We start from the raw sequence: 22,809 nt of genomic DNA on the forward strand, positions 1-22,809 counted from the left end.
TTTATGTCTTTTTTTTTTCAAAGCCGCCAGAATTGTTAACACTTGACTTGGGGAAGCGGGTGTTACAAAGCCCTCCAAGGAGCTTTATAAGCTGCCAAGGTCTTGAAATGAATTTAGCGGTTTCTCGTCCTGTATTTGTGGTTGAAGGACGAGTGTTGCCAATGGGTGGTGGAACAATATGTTAAGCCAGGTGCAACGGTAAAGACATTTTAAGGACCAAATTCGTTTAATTCAAAAAATTTCCACATTTTATGTGCGTATTTGTGTGCGTTTTTGTTTTCTTAATTTCTTTCAGGCTAGATATTTGTATCGGGGGAAATATGTTTTGGGGGGTAATGTCAAAGAACTCAGTGGAACAAAAAGCATTCCATACATTTTCTCATGGCCTGTTGGCAATTTTTTTCCATTTATCAAGGAATTAGTTTTTCCCTTCGAATGACAACTCACAACTCTGTTTTCCAGGCTTCCGCTAGTCTTCATGAACACTGCAGATGCCGCTGACAGCTGTTTGAAACAGCCGTGAATTTTTGCTCAACGTGAATGCTTTTGACAACGAAGGCTAAAGCACGCTCCCTCTTTTTTTAACCTCTCGCTTTCTGTCTGTCTCTCTCTCTCTCTCTGAGTCTCTCTCTCTCTCTCTGAGTCTCTCTCTCTCTCTCTCTCTCTCTCTCTCTCTTTCTCTTCAGACTCTCATGAGTTGTGTTGCCGGCAGTGGTGAAAAGTAACTCATTTTTATATTTACTTAAGTAAGTAAGTGCAATTGTGAGGTACTTTTACTTTACTGAAGTATTTCAAAATGTCAGTACTTTTACTTCTACTCCACTACATTTCACTGATTTCAGAGGCAAATATTGTACTTTTACTGCACTACAATGATTTGGAAACTTTAGTTACTTTAGATTTAGATTATTATCTTTTCTTGAGACCACCGCGCTCTGACTTATGGTGCGTTACCCGTTCAAACCATATAATGGAAGTAAAGGTAAAGACTGCATTTTAGTTTTTATTCTTGCATGATGGATCAAGGACAAACGTTTCGGCTATCTAGCCTCCATCAGTGTCTATTACAAGACATTAACCACTTCAGCCCTATCTACATATCTACAAGCTCAATTGTGAGCTTGTAGATCTGCTATTTTCAAAACGGACATTCTTTATAATGAGTGCTTTCACTTTTGGTACTTTATAAGTACATTTTGACGCCACTAATTTCTGTACCGTTACATTATCACTTTTACACGTAACAGAGTATTTTCAATTTTCAATACTTTTTTCCACCACTGGTTGCCGGGGTATTTCTTGGCACAACGTCAGAGGCCTTGGTCTCGCCGGCGAGCATGGACTCCATCAGGCGTGTTGCTAATTAGCGAGCCCAGTTCAGCTGCCAGCGCGTCACAGCCTCATGCCGTGGAGGATGCTGACCCTTCCCCCCGTCACGCTAATGTAAATATTTTCAATTAACTTCCACAATTTGGGCGACAACCCACAGGCAATTTCACACCTAACGAAGCAGCGGCCCAGAGAAAGAGGTCTGCTTTATGTTTCTCCATTTTAGTCCGCCCCGCCCCCTGTCGCTCCCCCTTTTTTTTTATCTACTACTTTTTTTCCCCTCAACAGACACTCTCCATCGTTTTGCTGCTGCACTCTTATCATCTCCCTGTTTCTGTCTCTGCCTCTCCGCACGGCGCACTTTTACACCCTCCGTTAAACACTTAAGCCCCACAGTACATACGGTACAAATCTGTCTGCCTGACTGTCTATCTGTGTCCCTTTCATGCCCTTATGGAGTTCTGTTTGAGGCATAATATCCTGGTAACCTCCATGAGCTTGTGATATCACAGAGCCATGTCAGAGGTTGAAAATGGTTAAATTATCCCTCGTGATTTTACAGTGTTACAAAGCATTCATTGAATTGCGTGTCGGTCCAGAAGAGAGGAGAGAAATAGCCATGCACTGTACTGTACTGTACTGTAGGTCCTCCAAACAGGACCCAGGCTCCTGTGCTTTCCTTGGCCATGGCCTTGGCTCCACTCTCTTTCCACTTTGCTCGAACGCAACACATTCCTCACAGTTGTTTTTACATCGAGACGTCCCCCAAAGCATTCTTGGGAATCCCTGAAGGCTTTTTTGCAGACTCACAGGTCGATCATAATCACTAATAAGTGACCCGACGGCAATCGCCCCACACTTTGAACGGTGTCTCCACATATTCGGTTTCAAACACAAATCAAGATCCTTATCTGTTTTTGTACATTTTCTAATCGGACAGCCAACCAAAATATATTTGAACATGTGCAGCTTTTTCTTTTTTAAACCGCTGATGTTTTTGAAGGAAATCTGATTATTTGATTGGAAGGAAAGATCTGTCGATGTCCGCGTATTTCGTTTTGCTGTAGCATGAGGTCAGTTGTGTTTCACGGTAACCTGACACAGGGCTTTTGACGGATTCAAGTTGTTAGTTCGGGTTGAGGCCTAACCCACGTCTACATCAGTTCCTCCATCGCTTAGTAAGCCAAAATAGTTTTGCAAGGCCTCCAAAACTTTATTGGCTGCATTAAAAAATAAATAAACCATGTTTCTTTTTTTTCCCATTGAAAACTTCCCATTCATATTGCGCATATGTATAATTGTGTGATTGTATCCATAACAATGTGAAGGTAGTTTATAGTGCTTTCCAGCTCCAGATTTATGCTTAGCATGCGTGCCGGCGTCATGCACTGCAAATTACCCATCTACAAGCTCACAACTCGTTTCACCGCGACGTGTTGTGAGCTTGTAAATCTGCTGTTTTCGGTGCACAACCGAAAAATATAAATCAGGCGTTAAGTGTGAGGCAGGCGGGCAGGGTTGTGGCTCGGTCAAGCAGGCCAACCTCAGCCCTAGCGTTGTGGGAGGCTTTGTGGGGGCTTGGATCAGGGCCTTGCCAGGGCCCGGCCTCGGCCTCTCAGCGCTAACTCCATGTGATGTGCTCCGCATTTGGCCTGGAAGTTATTAAGCTTGCGATATTAAAGGCTGCTTCTCTAATGAGTGCGGTAATGAAGTCTGACACTTTTACTGGCACGGCAACCTGCGAGGCCAGGAGCACCCCAGGCCTCGCCTCCGAAGGAAACAGAGAGGGAGGGAGGGAGAGAGAGACAGAAGAGAGAGAAGGGAACACACACACACACAAACACAATATAAATACAGCAGTCTAGTCGGAGAAATATGCATTTTATTTTTGTTTTTTATTGTGGCGGCTAATTTTATTAGTTTGCCATTGTGTCCAGGGCTGCATTGTTTGAAACAAACAATGCACAAAGCGGGTGCCTGTTTGTAGGTCAGACGATGGACCCAGACCACAGTGGGCTGCCTCTGCCTGTCTTTAAAAAAGACCACGGTGGGCCTACTAGGTTGCTTTGGCACAGTCAGTGGTGCGGTTCTAGAGAATGGGCTTTTTTAAAAAGGTATCCTGAAGATATCCCGCTGCCTTATGTTATATGGTTAATGAAACTGGCCTACACGGCAGTGATGTATACAAGGTGAAAACTGCTTAATGAGATAGCACAAGTGGGGCTGTTGGTCATATCACAGCAGGCACTGATCACTCTGCCGAGCGAACATCTGTCCGAAAAGGACCGCACTCTGTGTGTGTGTGTGTGTGTGTGTGTGTGTGTGTGTGTGTGTTGTGAGCCCACAGGGCTGACCGTCTGTCGGCACCACTGAGATCGGTCTCATAAAAAGGGCCAGCATCACCACGCTCTGCCTCCCCCAACACCTACATCAACACCGTCCCGTGGCCTCGCTCAAACAGCCCCCCCGTCGCATTCCTCTCGCTCGCCCCGAAACAAATTCAAAATGAACTCCTCGTTTCCTCGTCTTAATAAATCACACGGGCCCTCAACCCCCGGGCTTCTCTCTCTCTCTTTGACTTTTCTTTTCTTTTTTTCTCTCTCTCTCTCTTCATCCCCAAAACGTTCTCTCTCATTCCGTCTCTCCAGGGCTAAGATTGATTGCTGTCTTCGCTTGGACCCCGTGCTTGTTTATGCGAGACGGTAACCACAGAACGCCTCACGCCGTTGGCCCAAAAAGGGTCGGGGGTATTTTTATGTCTCTCTCTCTCTCTCTCTCTCTCTCTCTCTCTCTCTGTTTGAATGCGTAGCGGAGTGAACGTGTGGAGGAAACAGCTTTTATCACTTACAGCACTCTCACAATAGGTCTCGAAACCATGTGTGTTTGGGTGCACAAAAGGAAAAAAGGGAGTTTGGGGGTGTGAAATTGTCTGCTGCGTGTGTGTGTGTGTGTGTGTGTGTGTGTGTGTGTGTGTGTGTGCGAGCGCAAGGGCCGAGAAAGATCTCTCATCTGTGGAGAGGCCTGAGATTGTTCTTAAAAGAGCCTCGATGTCCACACCTATTTATCAGGCATGTAGATCTCTGCAGAGCTTCCTGGTTTGGGTCTCAGATGAAATGCGGGGGAACGAGATCAGAAAGCCCTCCTCGCTCTCTCTCAGCGCAGAGCTTATGTCCCTCTGAGCTCGTCCAGCATCACCACCCCCTCTCTTACTCTCGCTCCGCTTCCACCTCGTCCGCATCGCAGAGAGAACTCATTGTCCATTTGTTTCAGAGCGAGCGGCAACCTGCTAAACACATTTGCCTGGCTGAAATGAATTTCCAAGCGGGCCCTGATGCGATCCGAGTGGCTGCCCAGAACGCCAGGCATGCGAGGAATCTGTATCCTGGATCAAGTCTCTGTCCCCTTTTTTGAAGACGAGGGAGGCTGCTGTGAAGTGCAGGGGTGCACTTGTAGCCTCCCGATCATTATTGACTTCTTGTCCGAGCTATTTGAGGACATTGATACGAATCCGTTCCAATTTGGGTCATGTTGGCTCTCTCCCAAGTAAAGTACTGTCGATGGAGAGAGGGAGACGGATGGAAAGATTGAGAGAAATACAAAGGAAGACTAATACCGTGCAAATTCCAGATTGTTAATTTAACTATCAGAGTGTAAAAATCCATTAAATTAACACTATGGACTTTTATTGCAGAGGAATTAAGTTGGGGATTTAGGGAGATGGAGTTTGTTATAAAAATCAGGGGCCAGGCGCTTTAGACAAAACAATATGCAACCTCTGTCTGTCTGTCTGTCTGTCTGTCTGTCTGTCTGTCTGTCTGTCTGTCTGTCTGTCTGTCTGTCTGTCTGTCTGTCTGTCTGTCTGTCTGTCTCAGAGAGAGAGAGAGAGTCTCTCTCTCTCTCTCTCTCTCTCTCTCTCTCTCTCTCTCTCTCTCTCTGTGTCTCTCAGCCTCCACTTTCCCCACTGGGTATGTGATGGAAAATCCAGCTGTCCTGTGGGATCAGTGCCTTGTCGATTTTTCAGTCTTTCGGTAGAAACACAACAGAGCAGTGTCTTGGCAAGGCCTGGATGCAGCTCTCTCTCTCTCTCCCTCTCTCTCTCTCACCCTCCTTTTTGTTTCTTTCTTTTTCTTTTTTCTTTTCTCCATTCCTTTCCATGCTACACAGGTTGGCTGAACAGGAGGTCCTCGGCCAACAACATCTAACATCTCTTTGGCTCGGGGAGCCGGACTAGTGTGTTTTGCGTGTGTGTGTGTGTGTGTGTGTGTGTGTGTGTGTCTGGTCCGTAAACACGTCAGGGTTTGACCTCAAACCCATCGATCAGCGTCCACGAGAATGACGGCTTGTAGTGGAAGCCGTTCCAACCTGGCCGCAGCGCTTCTTTCTCTCCCCCTCAATCATAGACTGTCTCTCCACTGCGTCGCCTCCTGGCTCCTATAGGCTGATAGACCTACATCACCCAACGTAGAGAGAGCCGGTGATGGATGCTGTCCTAACGTTGCATGTATGTGTGCGTCTGTCCGCAGGTCCCACGGGGGTTGGGCTGAACGAGATGAAGAGGAAGCTGCTGATCTCTGACCCCCAGCACTTCAGCGTGACCGTGCCTCGTAAGTCCACCACTACTCCCTTTTCCTCCGGGTTTGAAATGGGAACACACACTGTTATATATAGCAGAAACCAGCTACTGTATGTCCAAAATATTAACTCTTCAGGAAGAAAAAACACAATACTGCCCCATTAAAATTGGTATGGTGACTTTATACATTGTCAGATATTTGTCTCCTGTAGTTTGGAGGTTTAGTCAGAAGCACTTTTAAATTATTTTCATTGGTTCAATATTAAGTAAAAAAACCCCACAAACAGATGTTAAAGGGTGTTCAATAGCACTGATTTATATAGGTCAAAATGGGTTAATGCATTAATCATCATAATGATCTGGTTGGTAGATCTTGTTGCGCTGGTCATTTTAACCCATTCTGACCGGGCACCCATTTTGGTGTTAGCATCATGTTATGCTTTACCTATTGAAAAATAGCAGATCTACAAGCTCATATCGCGCCACCGAGTGGCGCGATACGAGCTTGTAGGTCTGCTATTTTTGAAAAATCGAAGAACGACTGACATTTTTTAGAATCTGATCTCAGGTCAGAATGGGTTATTCAGACCAGTGTGTGTCCAGTGGAAACCTCGTATGAATCTGATCTCAGGTCAGAATGGGTTAAAGGTAGTCCTCAGGTTGATCACATACTACAGCGTCACACAAAAGCATCAAAAGTACTATCTACAAGTACAGGTATCTATAAGCTCTAACATCTCTAAGCTCAAAACACGGCACAAAGCTACTTTTGCTTTTTTTCCAATTTGAATCCTGAAATGTAACAATTTTGCACATGTGAGGTTTTCACCCGACAACATACTGTATGTGTCTGTCTCTCTGACCTTTTGACTGTACTTACTGTACTTACTGTGCGTGTGTGTGCGTGTGTGCGTGCGTGCACCATGCTTTACGAGCAAGTGTGTTTTAGCCATTGTGTCCACCCTCTCCAGGACCGGAGTGGGTGGAATCAATTGAGTGGTGGGGGGAGATGGGGGCCTTGCTGTGGTCAGTCTAGCTTGCGTCTGGGACCCTGCATATGTTTGCAATTCATTGGCCACTGACTCTTAAAGGGAATAAAGTGACCATTTTGCTTCCTCCACCTGCATTAGGAGCCCAGACTGGCTGTAGGTTAATCTGTTGTCAGGTGCTTATCCCACGACAAACGCCTAGTACTTCAGATGACAGATACTCCTACACACACATGTGCATCAATAAATTGTCTGCCTCTCTGTTACTCTCTGCTGTGGCTCTGGGCCTGATCGGCTTGTTGTGAGGAATCCTCATGCAAACCTGTTCACGAGACCCATAGCTGCACACAAACACAGAGGGTATGTCTGGCAGTGACTAATGCCCAACGACCGGCCCAGGGGCTCTCAAGGTCTGCAGAGCGAGTGGGTCTCCTCTTTTGTAATTGTCAGCTTTTCACAGCCGCCGTGGCCCGTGACAATGACGACAAGGCCCGGTGATGGAGGCAACTTCGTTTTTCGACCTCCTGGAGACATGTCATAATTGCCCTGGCTCATGATGTGGCTCCATAACAATCACACTCTCTCTCTCTCTCTCTCTCTTTCTCTCTCTTACTCCCTCTCTCCTTGCTTCTCCCCTTTTCCCCGCTCTCTCTCTCCTTTCCTACTCCCCCCCCCGTCTCCTCCCTTTACTCTAAGGACCAAATGACAGCTTGCCACGGTTCTGAGCGCCGTCCAACATCGCCACTTTTAACTAGGCCTGTCCCCAGCGTTGCCAACCGTTTTGAGTTCTTGAGCAATTCCGAGACGTCCCAAAAAGCCAACATGTTAGGGCCGTATGAATCTGCGTGATTTATGCCCATTTAAGCAGGGCACCAGAGTAATTGCACATTTACCGTTCCAGGGCTGGGACGAGGCCGCGACAAGGAACAAGGGAAGGAAAATAAAGCGAGCTGCGGATATTAATTGCCATGTTTGTTACATGCCGCGCGGCGTAATGGATGTGTCCTCGCCGACGTCTGACACTTGAAAATGTCCCTGGTATTAAAATGCCATTGGCCGGGGCCTTTTTCTTCCTTTTCTTTTTTTTTCCTTTTTTTCTGGGTTTCCACAAGGCCCGTTAATTGTTCACAAATGTGACCCATGATGCTGTGTTTAATATGGCCCAGACACACAGACAGATTGTGACCCATATAGAAGACGTATGGCACAAGTCCTGGCCCTCCTTGAGAGGAAAGAGACTCGGAAAGTATCTCTCCTCTCCCATTTATTTTTCTTTTTTTAGTCTTTGATTACTGCCAACAGACAGATGGATATGTTTAACACTTGCTGTTGTTTCGGATTAAGGCCAAAAGCGTTACCCCCCCTCCCCTTTTTGTTAATTTGAAAAACGGAGCTCCGTAGACCACCAGCTTGTGGCCCCGGTTAAGCTTTGTTTTTAGATTATATTATATATATATATTTTCTTCTTCCCCCTTGTCGCTGCAAAATGTAAACCAGCCGTCTAAGTAACGCACGCAAGAAGCCATTAGAGTGTGGGGTTAAACATTTTGATTCCCGTCCAGGCTTACTGATATTTTCCATGATTTGGAAATGAATGGATGCGGATTCTTTTGTTGCACTGTAATTTTGTGAGCTACAAAACAGATGCCAAAATAATGCATGGTGTGCTGCCGTCGGTCTGCGCTGGGTAATGGGCATTACACATTTCTGATTGTGGGGCATAAGTATATGTTTTCTGAAGACATGGCTGCTTCTCTAGGAGGGGTGCCTTTGCCAGAGCCGTTGATAAGATCAAATCAACCCTCTTCAGCGGGAAGGCTCACTCCATGACACGACATATGTTGTACTTCAACCCCATACCAGTCAGCCTCACGTGAAAAAAGAAAGACTGTATGGAAAAAAGGACATTTGTCATGGGCCGTCAAAAAGGAATAAAAAAAAAAACAAGAACTTGGCAGTTGTGGTTGTAGGAGCAGTGATAAAAGTTTTAATGGTTTGTTTTGGAGCACGCTGGAACGTGCGGACAATTTGTCTGCGAGGCGCACTCCGCTCACCTCCGACCTCTGTGGCACTCTGGAAACGAGCCGTGGCGCAAGTCGACCCCGCGACCTCTGTCAAATTCTCCGGAGCGGTCCTCTCGCGTTCCGTCCACGTGTCCATGCGCAACTCCCACAACCGCCGGCCGCCCCTACCCCGCTTTCCCCTGTTTAATGGCATGGGTTTATAGCCAAGTAAATGTTGGGACTTGATGTTAATGAGAGCTCCCAAACTCAATTACCTTGCAGCGGGCGAACATTGGTGGCTAACGCTACAAGCTTCTGTTTCTACAGGGCACCACGGCTACGTTACAGAAGCCAAATTTAATAAGCTACAGTAAACCACAACTGCATGTCAGTTAAGTGTCTGAGTTTAGTGGCGGAGCGCTACAGGTTGTGTATTTTACAGCGCTGTTACACAATCATATATACAAGGGTTGGCATGGCGCAGCGTGCTACGATGCAGACTTACTGCAATGTTAATAAGGGCCTCCGTTCAAATGCTCTGCCCCAGCGTTGAGTCAGACAGTCTGGGTTTGAGGTAATCATTCTCTCCCTTCCCCCCTGCACACTCTCTCTCTCTCTCTCTCTCTCTCTCTCTCTCTCTCTCTCAGACACCAGTCGAGCCAAGAAGAGCCAGGAGACTGATGGCGTGGAGTACTACTTCATGTCCAAACATCTCTTCGAGACGGATATCCATAACAACAAGTAGGCACAGCTCCACACACAATACCAGTAAACAGATTGTAATTTTCTGAAAAGGACACATTCAAGACCTGTATCTATGTTAGGCACAGTGCTATAGCATTTAAAACATAAGTGATCTCTGTGAGCTGAGCTCACACTTAAACACTATACACACTGTACAGTAGTTGCCCGTATCCGCTCTATGCTCTACGCCCCCTCCGGTTGTCGCTCTAACACTAAATATCGCTGAATGTTAGCCCCATAATAGGGACGCTAGGTTATAAGCATGTGCGGGAATCAAATCCAACCTGTTCTCTGCAATGTCCTTCGGCCACTAGCGGCGGTGTGCCAGTCCTTAGCCGCAGACATTACATAGTACTATGCTGCCACTGTAAAACAGGCCTCTCCTCTCCATCTGTGTGCCGCAGACATCCATCTGCGTAACCAAGTGTGAGTTAGTGTTGACAGGGCCGGGGCCTGCGTTGGTAAGAGATCTCCCGACACCGGCCTCAAGGTCTCTCCCCGCCTGTCTCGGCTTCCACACAACCCTCAGCCGTCCGCTCTCAGTCTGGCCTCCTGTAGACGGCCACCAAGCCGCCATCCGACAGCCACACCGCAGCTCGCCTCGACATCCGCAGTCCGCCGGAATGAAACGCAAATCGCAATAGACTTTCACGTGATGGATGCCTCTCGGCGATTCTCACACAAGCGGTAGAAGGGGATGGGGGGGGGGGGGGGGTGCATGGGGCGCACATGCAATGCATTTACATTTACATTTACACAAACACGCACACAGCACAACAGGAAGCCTGTGGCATTGAGACAGTGTGTGGAGTGTCATAGCACATAGAAAGGGGTAAGGGGGGGTTTGAGGGTAGATGTATATTTAGACCCTGCTGTGGTGCGGGTCGAGACATGCAATGTTTTTCGGTTAGTCGGTATTGGTGAGCTGCATGGGCTGTGATGTGGGCCCGACGCGTAGGACACTACGCCGAAAATTACAAGGCAGTCCCGAGCAGCGAGTTGGCCGCCCTGTTTGCGCTATGCCTCGTTGAGTTGCGTGATCCAGAAACAATGCAGTCCGCACCAAAAAGCCAAGCTCGAGAAAACAACCAAACAAAATATACTGTGGTCCAAGCATAGAAGATGATAAAGAAGATAAAGATAATGACTTTCAGAAGAAGCTGGATCTACACACTGAGAGTGTATTACTGCTTCATTTGTTTCATTATGTTTAATAATTTACAGAAGCCTTTACAGAACAAATATTAACATAGATATACAAAATCGTTCACGCTCTGAATGGCTAATGGTAATACAATATACTGTATGCCATAATCTGCAGGATGTAGTTTAATGTATTAAAAAAAAGCTTGAAGCCAAGGCACCTGCCTACTCATCAGGAGCATTTAGGCATTTTAAACAAAATGCTTAAATCTAAGAAGATAACTGAACTACATTGTCTTGATCTACTCACTGTTCTTGGCACAATGAGTAGATCATGGGTGATCTACTCTCTACTAGAAATTATTCTTTTGTTTGTTTTGCTTTTGAATTAATTCCAAAATTAGAAGCCAAACCGTAAAATTAGTTGTGAGCCACCATCTTGCCAATCTGTGCAATTTCATTGAAATGGTGATATTTCCAATTCCTAACTGCCAAGTGTCGAATCTGCAGCTTATTGTGGTTTTCTGACATCCAGATACTTTTGGCGCAGAAGAATAATCCTAACAGAAACAATTGGTTTTCAGCAGCTTTGCTCTGCATGGAACAGGTCCACAACAAACGTGTGCGTGCGCGCTCGCGCATGTGTGTGTGCGTGTGTGTGCGTGCGCGTGGTGCATGTGTGTGGTGCATGCACGGCATGTCCAACTTTCCCAAGGGAAACCCTAGTCTGTCTGGGTTAAAGATGGCAGGCGTCCATACGTTTACGCTCAACACAGTCAAAGCTCTCCTGCACCAGGATGCCCTCCTCCTCCTCCTCAGACTCTGTGTACCATCATGTCCAGTGACGACAGGACAGACCAGCCCAGTGAGCTGACTGCAGGGCATGAGATTTTAAATACAGGCTGTTAGCAGCAGCTGCTACTGTATGCTCTTAAATGAATTTCCCATAACCAAATATGAAAGTTGTTAGAGATTTAAAGCCTCTCTCTTTTTCGGAATGAGTTAAACTCAGGCAATTACTATAAAAAAAGAAAAAACGTATTTGGCCTCGACATGGCATCAAGCATAGCGAGGCAGTAGTTTGTCCAGCTCTCGTCTTCAGCAGGCTGAGAGCAGAACACGGTCCTCTTGATATGTTGAACATTTTCCAACGTTGGTGCTCTGCGTGCTTGCCCTAACTTTTCTTCATTTCTTTCTTTGATTTGGGGTGAAATGAACACCGTTGGCTTTCGGCTGATTGGTGTGAAGGAGGGGGAGATTATCAGGTTGGAAACATGTTTGTTTGCTCGTGTGTCACTCAATAGGCTGGTTTTTGAGCCCCGGATTAGTGACGGTGACGGAGGCTTTTGACGTTCGAGTTTTCTTTCACTTTTTTTCTGGGCACTTTGGAGCAAGCAGGTGTTACTGATTGAAAGGGTAACACAGGAGATTATATAGGACGCGGCTTTGCCAGAACGTCTGGTTTTCGCGTTGCGGCAAAGAATGATACCTTCAGATCTGTCAGCGGTGGGAAGACTAATCCCTCGTCGCCCACTGTGGATCCGTAGGGGCTTTATGTCATTATTCTCTGAGCTCAATCTCAGGAGTGTGTGCGTGTGGACACAGACCGTAGTAGAACAGACCAGGAGGAGCTTCTAACATAACTTTGCTGGCTCATTAATCTCACATCTTTAATGTCCATTTACTTGTTGCAAAAGGACAACAAGATAATCATTCTGATCGCTGCACTTTCCTCTATGTGGCTTTAAAATTGTCTCTCTTTCTCTCCATCTCTCTCTCTCGCTTTCTTTCCATACACCTCTGGCCTTTTTCGTCAGGTTCGTCGAGCATGGCGAGTACAAAGGGAACTACTATGGGACGAGCTTGGACGCCGTGCATTCTGTCCTCTCCAAGAACAAAGTGTGCCTATTGGACGTCCAACCTCATGTGAGTGTCTAGTTCCCCTTACACCCCCCCCCCCCCCCCCCCCCCCCCCACACACACACACACACCTCTGTCTCTACCTATCTCACAAGCAGATCTCTCTCGCTCTTTCTTCGAGGCCTCGGCCGCTTACTGGGTTACCCAAAGCCGGGTTTTGCGGCTGCATTTTTAGGGAGCAATTACAGCTAATTCCCTCTATTTGAAGATTTCCTCTTTGGTTTATGTGTCTGGGTGGTTGGTGGTGATCGGCCCTTACACAAGTGGCCGGCATGTCGCTGAGGCCCCTGCATGCAAACCCTGCCTTGCTCTTCAGGGCCAGGCTCACGTACACTGCCCCGTCTCTGCCCTGCAGGCTTTCCTCTGTTTGTTTTCCCTCAGTGGATAATGACACGCAGGCACAACTATACCATTATATAGCTTACCCTGGCATGTCCGCAAACCGCCCTGACCTGAGTGCCACCGAGAGTCGGCCGCTGGGGCCTCCGCGGCCCAGCCCTCAGCGGGTGGAACCGTGCACTTGGAAGCACTTGCACACACGCGAGCCTAACTCACGTACTGTATACTCGTGTATGTACACACGCACATCGCACACGTTTCATGTTCATGTGAATCGGAAATCACTTGAGTCCGCTGTACTGTACTGTATATCTCCGGCCGAGTGCCTAGCCAGCTCATTCTCCATGACGTATGGATCAGATCAGCGGGCCTGTCAGTACCATGCAGCGGTGTTGGCCCCGCGTTGACTGCGAGTGGGCCGATGAAAGTGATCTTCCTCACTCTACCTGATGGAGACGGATGGTCATCCCATGCTTTCTTCCTCCTTTCTCCCACCCCCAGCCGGCCGGCTCTTCTGTCCTCCTATCACCTGTGGATTTGGAACCCCAACTCCTTGCTTGCTCACAGTGAGGGGTCCAAAAACTCTGTGCCGGGCTCAGAGGAGGCCCGAGGGCTCGCCGCCGCCAAAACATTCAGCCTTCTCTTCCTCTGCGGTTCAACTGCATTCCCGAGATGCAGTATATCGAATTCATATACATACAGTACACACATTGAGGTTCCGCGCATGGATGCACGCAGACACTACATACCACGCCGCACACGGTACACATGCAACACATAGACACAAACACACACAGACAGTCACATGTGTTGTGCACACCAGGTTTTTAAGCGTGTGCGCACACACACACACACACACACGACGTGTTGGTTGTGAAGCCAGCAGTGGCATATCGTGCTGTCATCGCCGCCGATCAGCAAGCGAGTGAGTGAGGCCCTGCAGATGTTGTGTACGAGACTGCCGCTGTGTTTGCTGGGTTCCCTCCTACTCCTGCTGTGAAGTGATGTTACCACAACCAACCACTACACAGCCAGAGCATTGCATTGTCTCTTGTGTCACTCACTGAGTAGTCTCCCATAGCCAGACAACTATTCCACCATCTTCGAATGCTACATACAGTAGAGTCTGGAACTACAGTATAGCCCCCGTGAGCTGAGTAAGGAAGCTGCCATTTCCGTTCAATATATTTTAAAATATCTTTTACATTTTATTTTTATATTTCCTTTTCTGCTAAGCAACAAGCTATTATGCTTAGATTTCTATTTATATTAGGGTAAATGTGCGCGACTGTACAGACGAAACAGGAGTGGGGAGGAGGCTCCACTTCCACTTTATCACTTACTCATGATAGCTCTTCCGTTGGCCCAGACTGTATGATGAAGCTTTTGGAAATCACGGAGGCAACCGTCTGGTAATGCGAGACTACTTACTGAGCCTCTCCACTTGTTGTGCATATACAGTATGATTCTAATCTAATCCATTAGAATCTGTGTAGCGTTGGCTATAAAAGAAATAGCAGATATACAAGCTCACAGCACTTTGTGCCACGCTGCTAGCTTGTGCATTTGCTATTTTAGACTTCTCTTGAAATCTAATTTAGAAGGCACTTGTAGAATCAGCCTTAACGGCTAAACAAGCACACATCATGCATCCACAAACACACTTCTTGTCCTTGTCCATGTGCACATATTCAATTTGATAATAGCAAAAGGAATAATCTTATCATATTCCTAAACAGTCACGGGATCTTGAAATATGAAATATACATCCAAAGACATGCTCTCCTGTCCTTGTGTCCATTCAGACGGTAAAGCATCTCCGCACGGCAGAGTTCAAACCCTACGTGGTGTTTGTGAAGCCTCCGCCCATTGATCGACTGAGGGAGACCCGGAAGAACGCTAAAGTCATCTCGAGCAAGGACGACAAGGGCTCCGCCAAGCCGTTCACAGTAAGTCCACCTCCAGACGCACAATCACATTCACTGCAAGACTATACCTGTAAGACAGAAAATCACAAATATAACAATAAACCACAAACGATTACTATAATTGTAGACCTCTTGAGCCCATGAGAGTCAGTATTCAAAAGATTATCATATTTTGGGGAAAAAAACTATTTGCATTAGGGGTACATATACTACTGTAATGTTATGATAACCATATGAAAGTTCAGTATGCCACCACATTAGCTGGCAGTTTATGAAATCACAGATATGCCTCAATCTTACTCTTTTCAGATCAAAAGGGATTAGCTTGATCTGTATCGTGGAAAATTGGACCATTGATTTCACATGCATACTGTATAAGTGTGACGATTCCTTCCCAGTGTTTAAATGTTAGTCAGAATGCTTGATTGATTGATTGAAAATTAATTCAAAAGCATACAGACACAAGAAAGCCGTTCGGCTTGTTTCCGTTGTGGTCCTTTTGGGGAAAGGGGACATGGGGAGTAACAAAACAAAACAGACACAAACTAAATACCATTTGTATTTTGCCCTGACCCTGTTCCTTTGGGGGAAGTGGGCCTGTTGTGTATACTGTATCTGCTTTGCTTTCTTAACACATCCTTCACTTCAGAAGGCTTTGACCTGACATGAAGGACATGGATGGTGAATCCAGCTGGAGGGTGATTAGGAGAGGGCGATGTAGGCACATGTGGCTTTACTCCTGTTTAACGGGTTAGCAGAGCAAGAAATAACAAAAGTTATCGGGGCACTGTGTGTGTGTGTGTGTGTGTGTGTGTGCGTGTGCGAGCGCGCGATGAGGTCATCACCCGCACACCTTTCTGCTGTCCCCCGCGGGGGCCCAGATGAGACCAATTAGCCGTTTTGGCGTTCCCGCTGCGCCCGGTGCCCTCCGTCTGTGGAAGGATTGGATGATGGTTTTCCCAGCCCCAGACGGGCCCACCACTCATTGGGGGCCGCTCGCTCGCCTGCCTCTCTCGCTCCCCCTTCCCTTTCCCAGGGCCGGGTTCGGGGCCAAGTCTCAGGTCACCGACACGCCAAGGGATGGATGACACGACGAAGAAGCTGCCGTGAGGCGAGAAGAAGATGAGAGAGAGAGAGAGAGACTGGCTGTGAAAGTGATGGAAACTCACAGCGAGCCAGTGTTGAAGGGAGAAGGTGGAGGGGGGAGGGGGGGGGGGGGGGGGGGGTGGAGGGTACAGGCAGAGCGGGTGACGGGGTGTGAAGGGGGTGCAGGTGCAGCACCGCGGGGGGGCGTCACGGCTCTCGTAGCACCTCGCGCTACCTCCGCGAGGCTCTCTCTGGGTTTAATCTGAAACGCATCACCCCCCTAAACGTACGTCTGCTCTGCTCACTCACAGGAGGTGTTACCATACACACACACACACACACACGCTGTGCGGAGCAGAGCACGAGAAAGTCGGCGGGGTCATTGTCGAAAGGTCAGCTCTAACTCGGAACATCCCTCGGTCCTCCTCTGTTGCTCGCCTCGCTATACGTCGCGTCACAGAGGTTCCACAGTGTTTTAAAGTACTCCCTGTCAGACAACCTACTGTGAGTCTGTTGCATAGCGTAGCACAAGTCGGCTCTCATTTTCATAAGGAGAGCCTGTGAGCCCCTGGGCCCAGCTTCTCAGTTCGGAAGGTCAGAAGTGGGTCTGATGTTGGTGACGTCGGCTGCTCCAGTTTTCAGTATGAGTCCACCTCATGAGTTCATCGGGTCAAAGTATTAGTCTAGTTTATTTAGTTTAAATAAATACGTGAGTATTAAACTTGGCATGTCTTCGTTTGTAGCCTTTCTTTTTTTTTAAAGTCAACAAGTCATCAAAATACTTCCAGCTAATACAGCTGTAACATACCGTTTGATGTCAGCCTCCTTATGCACAAAGTACACCTCAGTTGTAACAGCTGATGCATGAATGCCCTGATATTGGCAGTGGTGGAAAGTAAGTACTGTACTTAAGTAAAATGTTGAGCTATTAGTACTTTAAACTTTACACACACACACTAACTAACCACTACATACCTATATACAGTACATTTCGGCCATTTGAAAATAGCCCATCTACAAGCTTGTAGATCGTCTATTTTCGAAAGATGTTTTAAACATCTGAAAACTTGAAATGGGACATTCTGCGTTTTGAATTTGAATTCTGGACATTTACTTGTATTCCTAGATTGCAGTATTGATACTTTTACCGGTACCGTTGTTGAGTACTTGTTCCACCACGGGATATTGGCCACGTATTAGATTCCTTGCAGTCTCTCAGGTATTGCAACACAAGCATGCCTCTGTACAGCCATCTGACTGGAGAGGCGTATTTCCCAGCCAGGTAACCCACTCTACGCCATGTAAATGTTAGTGGATGCTGACAGGGCCTTAAGGCCCCCGCACCAGCTATTTGCCTGTAGAGGGGCTGAAAGAGAAGCCCTTGTTTTGGTGAGATGCCTCAGATGTATTTCACCCAGAACGCCAGCTGTATTTCTCTCTCTCCGGAGAGGGTCTGCTTTAATGATAATGTGGCCTATGAACAGTCCTCGTATTGTTTTAGCAGAGCGCTCCGACGTCTTGGCCTGTTGTTAGAGCCATGAGTATTTCAGACTCTGGTAAAATACAAAAAAGTGGAAGCACACTGTAGAAGTTGACCAGAACCTGATGCAACACACTCCCAAGTCATTCTACGCAAGCCACTGAAACCACCAAAGATTTTGTAGTTTTGGAGACTGTGTCGACTGACAGTGAAATTAAATTACATTTAAACGGACTCCCAAGCCAAGCAGGCAGGGTCATATATTTTATTCTCTGGAAAAGAATAAAAACCCCATGGACCTTTTCCCGAACCAGATCCGTTCCGTTTTTGTTATACTTTATCATTTTAACCCATTTTGGGCGGGAACCCATTTTGTCGTGCTTTAGCTATTGAAAAATAGCAGATCTACAAGTTCATAGCGCGCCACCGAGTGGCGCTCTACAAGCTTGTAGGTCTGCTATTTTTGAAAAATCAAAGAGCGACCGACATAGAAGACATTTTTAGAATCTGATCTCAGGTCAGAATGAAAACTGTCAGGATGTAGAAGACATTTTTAGAATCTGATCTCGGGTCAGAACGGGTTAATACAGAGGGCAGGTGCATTTTATTGGGATCAATAAAAGCAGATTTTCCGTCGCGGCGAGCAGACCGCAGGGCTCCAAGCTGCCGGGCCAGAGGTTGACGAGATCATACCCGAGGCTAACGCTCTCCCTGCGGCCTGTCCCGCTGCCATTCAAATACGTGTCCTTCTCAGCTGTTCTCTACCCGAGGCTAACGCTCTCCCTGCGGCCTGTCCCGCTGCCATTCAAATACGTGTCCTTCTCAGCTGTTCTCTCATTGTATCCTTCTTTCAGCTTCACGTTAATTGACTTGTCGCACACACACAATTCTCCTTTTCTGTGTATTCATCTCAACTAACATTTCATTGCATTTGTATTCTGTGACTCTTTTTTTTGTTGTACTGTCTCTTGTCTTCCTCGCTTACTTATGCTTATTTTGAGCGTATTTTATTTTTCTTGTGAATTGGGAGAGGACAGCCGCATGTATTCAGCAGAGGAAATTATGAAAATTCCTTGAGGTCAGGTTGTCCTATGAGGGTTCTGTCCGTGGTCTGCGTCAGTGTTTGTATGTGTGGGTATAGTGACCTTGGGTGGTTATAAAGGGCTCTGTTATGGGGCATTTTATGTTTATTTGTGTTTACCGTATATGAATTTATCTCCTGTCTTGTTTGCACCCACATTTCTCTCTTTCCGTGTATTCATCTCAACTAACATTTAATTGCATTTGTATTCTGTGACTCTTTGTTCTTTACTGGTCTCTTATTTTAATGGCACATTATAGCTAGAGATGGGAAATTCTTTGCCGAAACCAAATGCTGGATATAGGAAACGGTTACCCAAAACCGAATATCCGAATATGATTAATATTATTATAATATTTTACCAGTTTTGTACCATTGCTCGCTGTCATGGGCGTATACCTTTGTTGTATAGAGCTACATGATACTGGCAAATACATGATTATATTTTGATCACGTCATCACAACAAAACAGTAGGTTACGAAAGGTAACCCCGCTTCTTTCAATGTGCATACAAAGCAAGGTAAGCAAAGTATGTTATTTATGTTTTTCTTCAAGTTTCGCCTTGAAGAATGTAAACCTTGAAGAATGTAAACCTTGCTTTCATTTTCTATCGAGCATTTAAAAGGGTTTTGTGTAGTGTGACGGATGGGCCCAACGGGCCTCATGTCTGCATATGTGCACGTTGCGATGTCGATGCTGAAACGATTATCGTTCCCGACCTAACTTATTCTCGTTTCACTCTATTCTCTCTGATTATCTTTCCACTTCCCCCGCCACCCCCAACTCCCTGACCCCCGCTTGGCTTCTTTCTGCCTGTGTCTGATTCATGCTCTTTCACCTGGCATCGCCTATAGCTTCGCACACAGACGGCGACGCAGCCCTTTACCGGTGCACATGGAAACGGCAGACACACAACAGTACACAAGCGTCTATAAGGGTCCGCGCTTGCGCCACTGCCAGTACGGGTCCAAGGTGCTTCTTCGTTTGCTTTTGGCTTGAGGACAGAGTGGTCATCTATCTGCTTGGTCACGCTCCAGCAGTGCACACGGGGAAAGTCCTGCGAGGACAGATCACAGAGACAATATAGGCCTACGGTGGAGCGACTTCCTCCCCAGACCAACAAACCCCTCCGTCCTCCCTCGGACCGTCTTTTCATCTCCCTTCGTCTTCTCTCTCATCCTCGGAGACAGGGGCTGATAAAACCATCATGTTCCGCTCACAAAAGACAATCGAGCGTGAGATGGCGTGGGCAGGTTTGGGTTACTGCCTTGCGAGGTCCATCCAACACGTACTGCGGGAGCCAAGCCCAAAGGAGACAGTGCGTTTAGAAAGTGTCACTGCGAGCTGCAGGCTTTATATTTAGCCAGGGGGCTAATCCAATATGAGGCGGAAAACCGCAAAAAAACGTTCCGAAGTAACTCCTGGCTAGGCGCAACGTCTCTAAAAGGCGAGTCGTTTTAAGAGTTTTCAATTTTAATGAGGCTGTGTTTAAGTGCACAGTGTGCACGCAGCATACACACACTGCATATAGCTGCATACTCGTGTGAGGTTTAGCGAGCACTGTGTGTCCGTGAACGTTTGAGTTTGGCGTATGAATGTGCATTTGTGTGTGTATTTATAATTGCGTGTTTGGCAGCGTGAGCCAATATAAAACCATATCTATCCGGAAATCTAAAGTTGAATGTTCCCAATAAAAACAGCAGCTAAATCAGTACACATTAGTCAGTCACTTTAGCTGTATGCCTAGATGGCACAATCAACCAGGGCCCACAGAACCGACCTCAACCAGAACGCCCCAGTAGGACCACCCTAGATGGTTACCTGGGCACAGCACAGAAGACATTTCTAGGAATACAGCAGCAGCAGCAACACATTTAAGTGTGATTGGGCAATCTTTCTGTGCAGCCCCCTCTTCAACATAGTAAAGAGAAACTCGACAGTTCAAGTGAAAACCTACATGTACAGAATTTGAACTGTCTCTGGTAGCGGCCAGATGTACAGTATTGTATGGGAGACCACGAGATGTTGCACGACGAGTTCCCATGGCATGATCGAGCTTCCACGTCCAATACCGAACGGGGCGTTTGTCCGCAAGCTGTCATTGCCCCATCACACATATAAAAGCCAGACTGGCATGCATCAATTATGTATAGTTCTCATGTCGTGTCAATTATGGCGATTTTTTGGCCCATGCTTATTTTGAGCGTATTTTATTTTTCTTGTGAATTGGGAGAGGACAGCCGCATGTATTCAGCGGAGGAAATTATGAAAATTCCTTGAGGTCAGGTTGTCCTATGAGGGTTCTGTCCGTGGTCTGCGTCAGTGTTTGTATGTGTGGGTATAGTGACCTTGGGTGGTTATAAAGGGCTCTGTTATGGGGCATTTTATGTTTATTTGTGTTTACAGCATATGAATTTATCTCCTGTCTTGTTTGCTCGTGAGCTATATTTGCTTGTTTGTGACGAATAAATGTTAACAGAGATTTTCTGTTTTGCCTTCTCTGCCTTGGCCCTCTTTGGACTCTTTGGCCCTCTTCACACAATTTGCTCTTTTTCTGTTTTTTCTCCATGACCTGTCTTCCTCTCTGTTCTAGGTTTTGGAACAAACGGATGTGAACAATGAGCACTAACTTGGCCACTTTTCCTTCCCGTTCCCATTGTTTTTCCTCCCGCCCAGGAGGAGGACTTTCAGGACATGCTCACTACCGCCCAGCAGATGGAGAGCCAGTACGGACACCTGTTTGACAAGGTCATCGTCAACGACGACCTGGTGGCGGCCTTCAGCGAGCTGAGTCTGGCGTTGAAGAAGGTGGAGACGGAGACGCACTGGGTGCCCGTCGGCTGGATGCATTCCTGAGACTCGCATGAATGCAACAGGACTACAGGCAGCGAGGGACGGGGGGGGAAAGGGAAGGACTTTGAGGAAAAAGTAGGCAGGGCTTTTTTTTGTTGATCATGTGACGAAGGGATGACTGGGATACAACTGGACAGCGCCAGCACTGCGCGGTCACTGTCCCGGGTGTCCCTGGACCAGACCGGCCTGGACTGGACCGAACCTGACCCTCTGTCTGTGATCTATAGGTCGATTAAGACCTGGATCTGGATGTGTTGATTCTATACACCTGGATCTCTTGGAGCAACGCTTAGGACCTCTGCAGAGGGCGTCGGCTGTCTGCAATACTGTGGGTGGTAGGGGGTGTGGCCTGAGCCTTTTGCCCTGGTTTTTGGGCTCATCTGTCCAGACCAGATCGGGGACTGTCTGGTTCTCAAGACCCGGCAGCCAGCACCTCAGAGAGCCTGCCAATCAGTGGCGTGCCAGCACTGGAACTCCTTCGAGAGAGAGAGAGAGAGAGTGTGTGTGTGTGTGTGTGTGTGTGTCACGTTAGGTCATTAGAATACCAAAGGGATTGAGATTATTTTCCTTGGGGGTGGACAGTAGACATGCGTACAGTATGTCTGTACAGAACACGTCCTCACAGGAGAACTGAGGAGAAAAACAAAGGTTTGCCTTCTGTCTTCAAATATGCTTCCGCGAACTGTTGCTCCCCAACATCTAAGCAAAAACCATCAGGTACACTCGGGGATAAAAGGGACAGAGGTGTCGTTTTATTTAAGAGAAATTAATATATTTTAATAGGGTTTTTTTTTGTTTTTATTTGTTTTGTTTTTTTACAACTGTTCTTTTGCATACCGTTTTATACGCATATCTCGACCGTCGTCTGTAATAAGCGCTCTGTGAACCCATCTCTCATTTTTGGATGAGGGTCCAAAGCCGGCAGCCTGTTTTGCCCGATCAAAACACCGGCCACCCTTCGTGTGGCGGTGCCCAGCATGTAGACCGGCCACCCTTCGTGTGGCGGTGCCCAGCATGTAGACCGGCCACCCTTCGTGTGGCGGTGCCCAGCATGTAGATCTGAGGTCCTTCATTTTCCTCATGGGGAAATCATTTTGCTCAGGTCACTAAAGACAAGACGATGGGTAAATACACCTCAGCTAGAAAACACCACAATAAAAGACAAAAACAACAGTAAGTAAATGCAATTATGTTATAAAATCACATTATCACAGCTAGAAAACACCACAATAAAAGACAAAAACAACAGTAAGTAAATGTAATTATGTTATAAAATCACATTATCACATCACATTTTAAACTTTTTTTTTTTTTAAGCAATGTCCTCTCCACGCTCTTCA

General features: G+C 46.8%; 1 protein-coding gene across 3 annotated transcripts in view; it reads left to right on the forward strand.

Annotated features, from left to right (window-relative positions):
• The window catches only part of mpp7a (MAGUK p55 scaffold protein 7a), a 156,882-nt gene extending 134,377 nt beyond the window's left edge, over nucleotides 1-22,505 (forward strand). For all 3 annotated transcript variants that reach the window (XM_080793388.1, XM_080793387.1, XM_080793389.1), the window contains 5 exons: nucleotides 5,853-5,933; nucleotides 9,542-9,635; nucleotides 12,599-12,707; nucleotides 14,846-14,989; nucleotides 21,293-22,505. In XM_080793388.1, coding sequence (XP_080649514.1) covers nucleotides 5,853-5,933; nucleotides 9,542-9,635; nucleotides 12,599-12,707; nucleotides 14,846-14,989; nucleotides 21,293-21,472 — 608 coding nt within the window. In that variant the 3' untranslated portion in view covers nucleotides 21,473-22,505. The remainder of the gene's footprint in view (nucleotides 1-5,852; nucleotides 5,934-9,541; nucleotides 9,636-12,598; nucleotides 12,708-14,845; nucleotides 14,990-21,292) is intronic.
• The last annotated feature ends 304 nt before the right edge of the window (nucleotides 22,506-22,809 follow it).

Source organism: Protomyctophum bolini, assembly GCF_963924005.1.
Source record: "Protomyctophum bolini genome assembly, chromosome: 21".
In the NCBI taxonomy this organism is placed as follows: Eukaryota; Metazoa; Chordata; class Actinopteri; order Myctophiformes; family Myctophidae; genus Protomyctophum; species Protomyctophum bolini.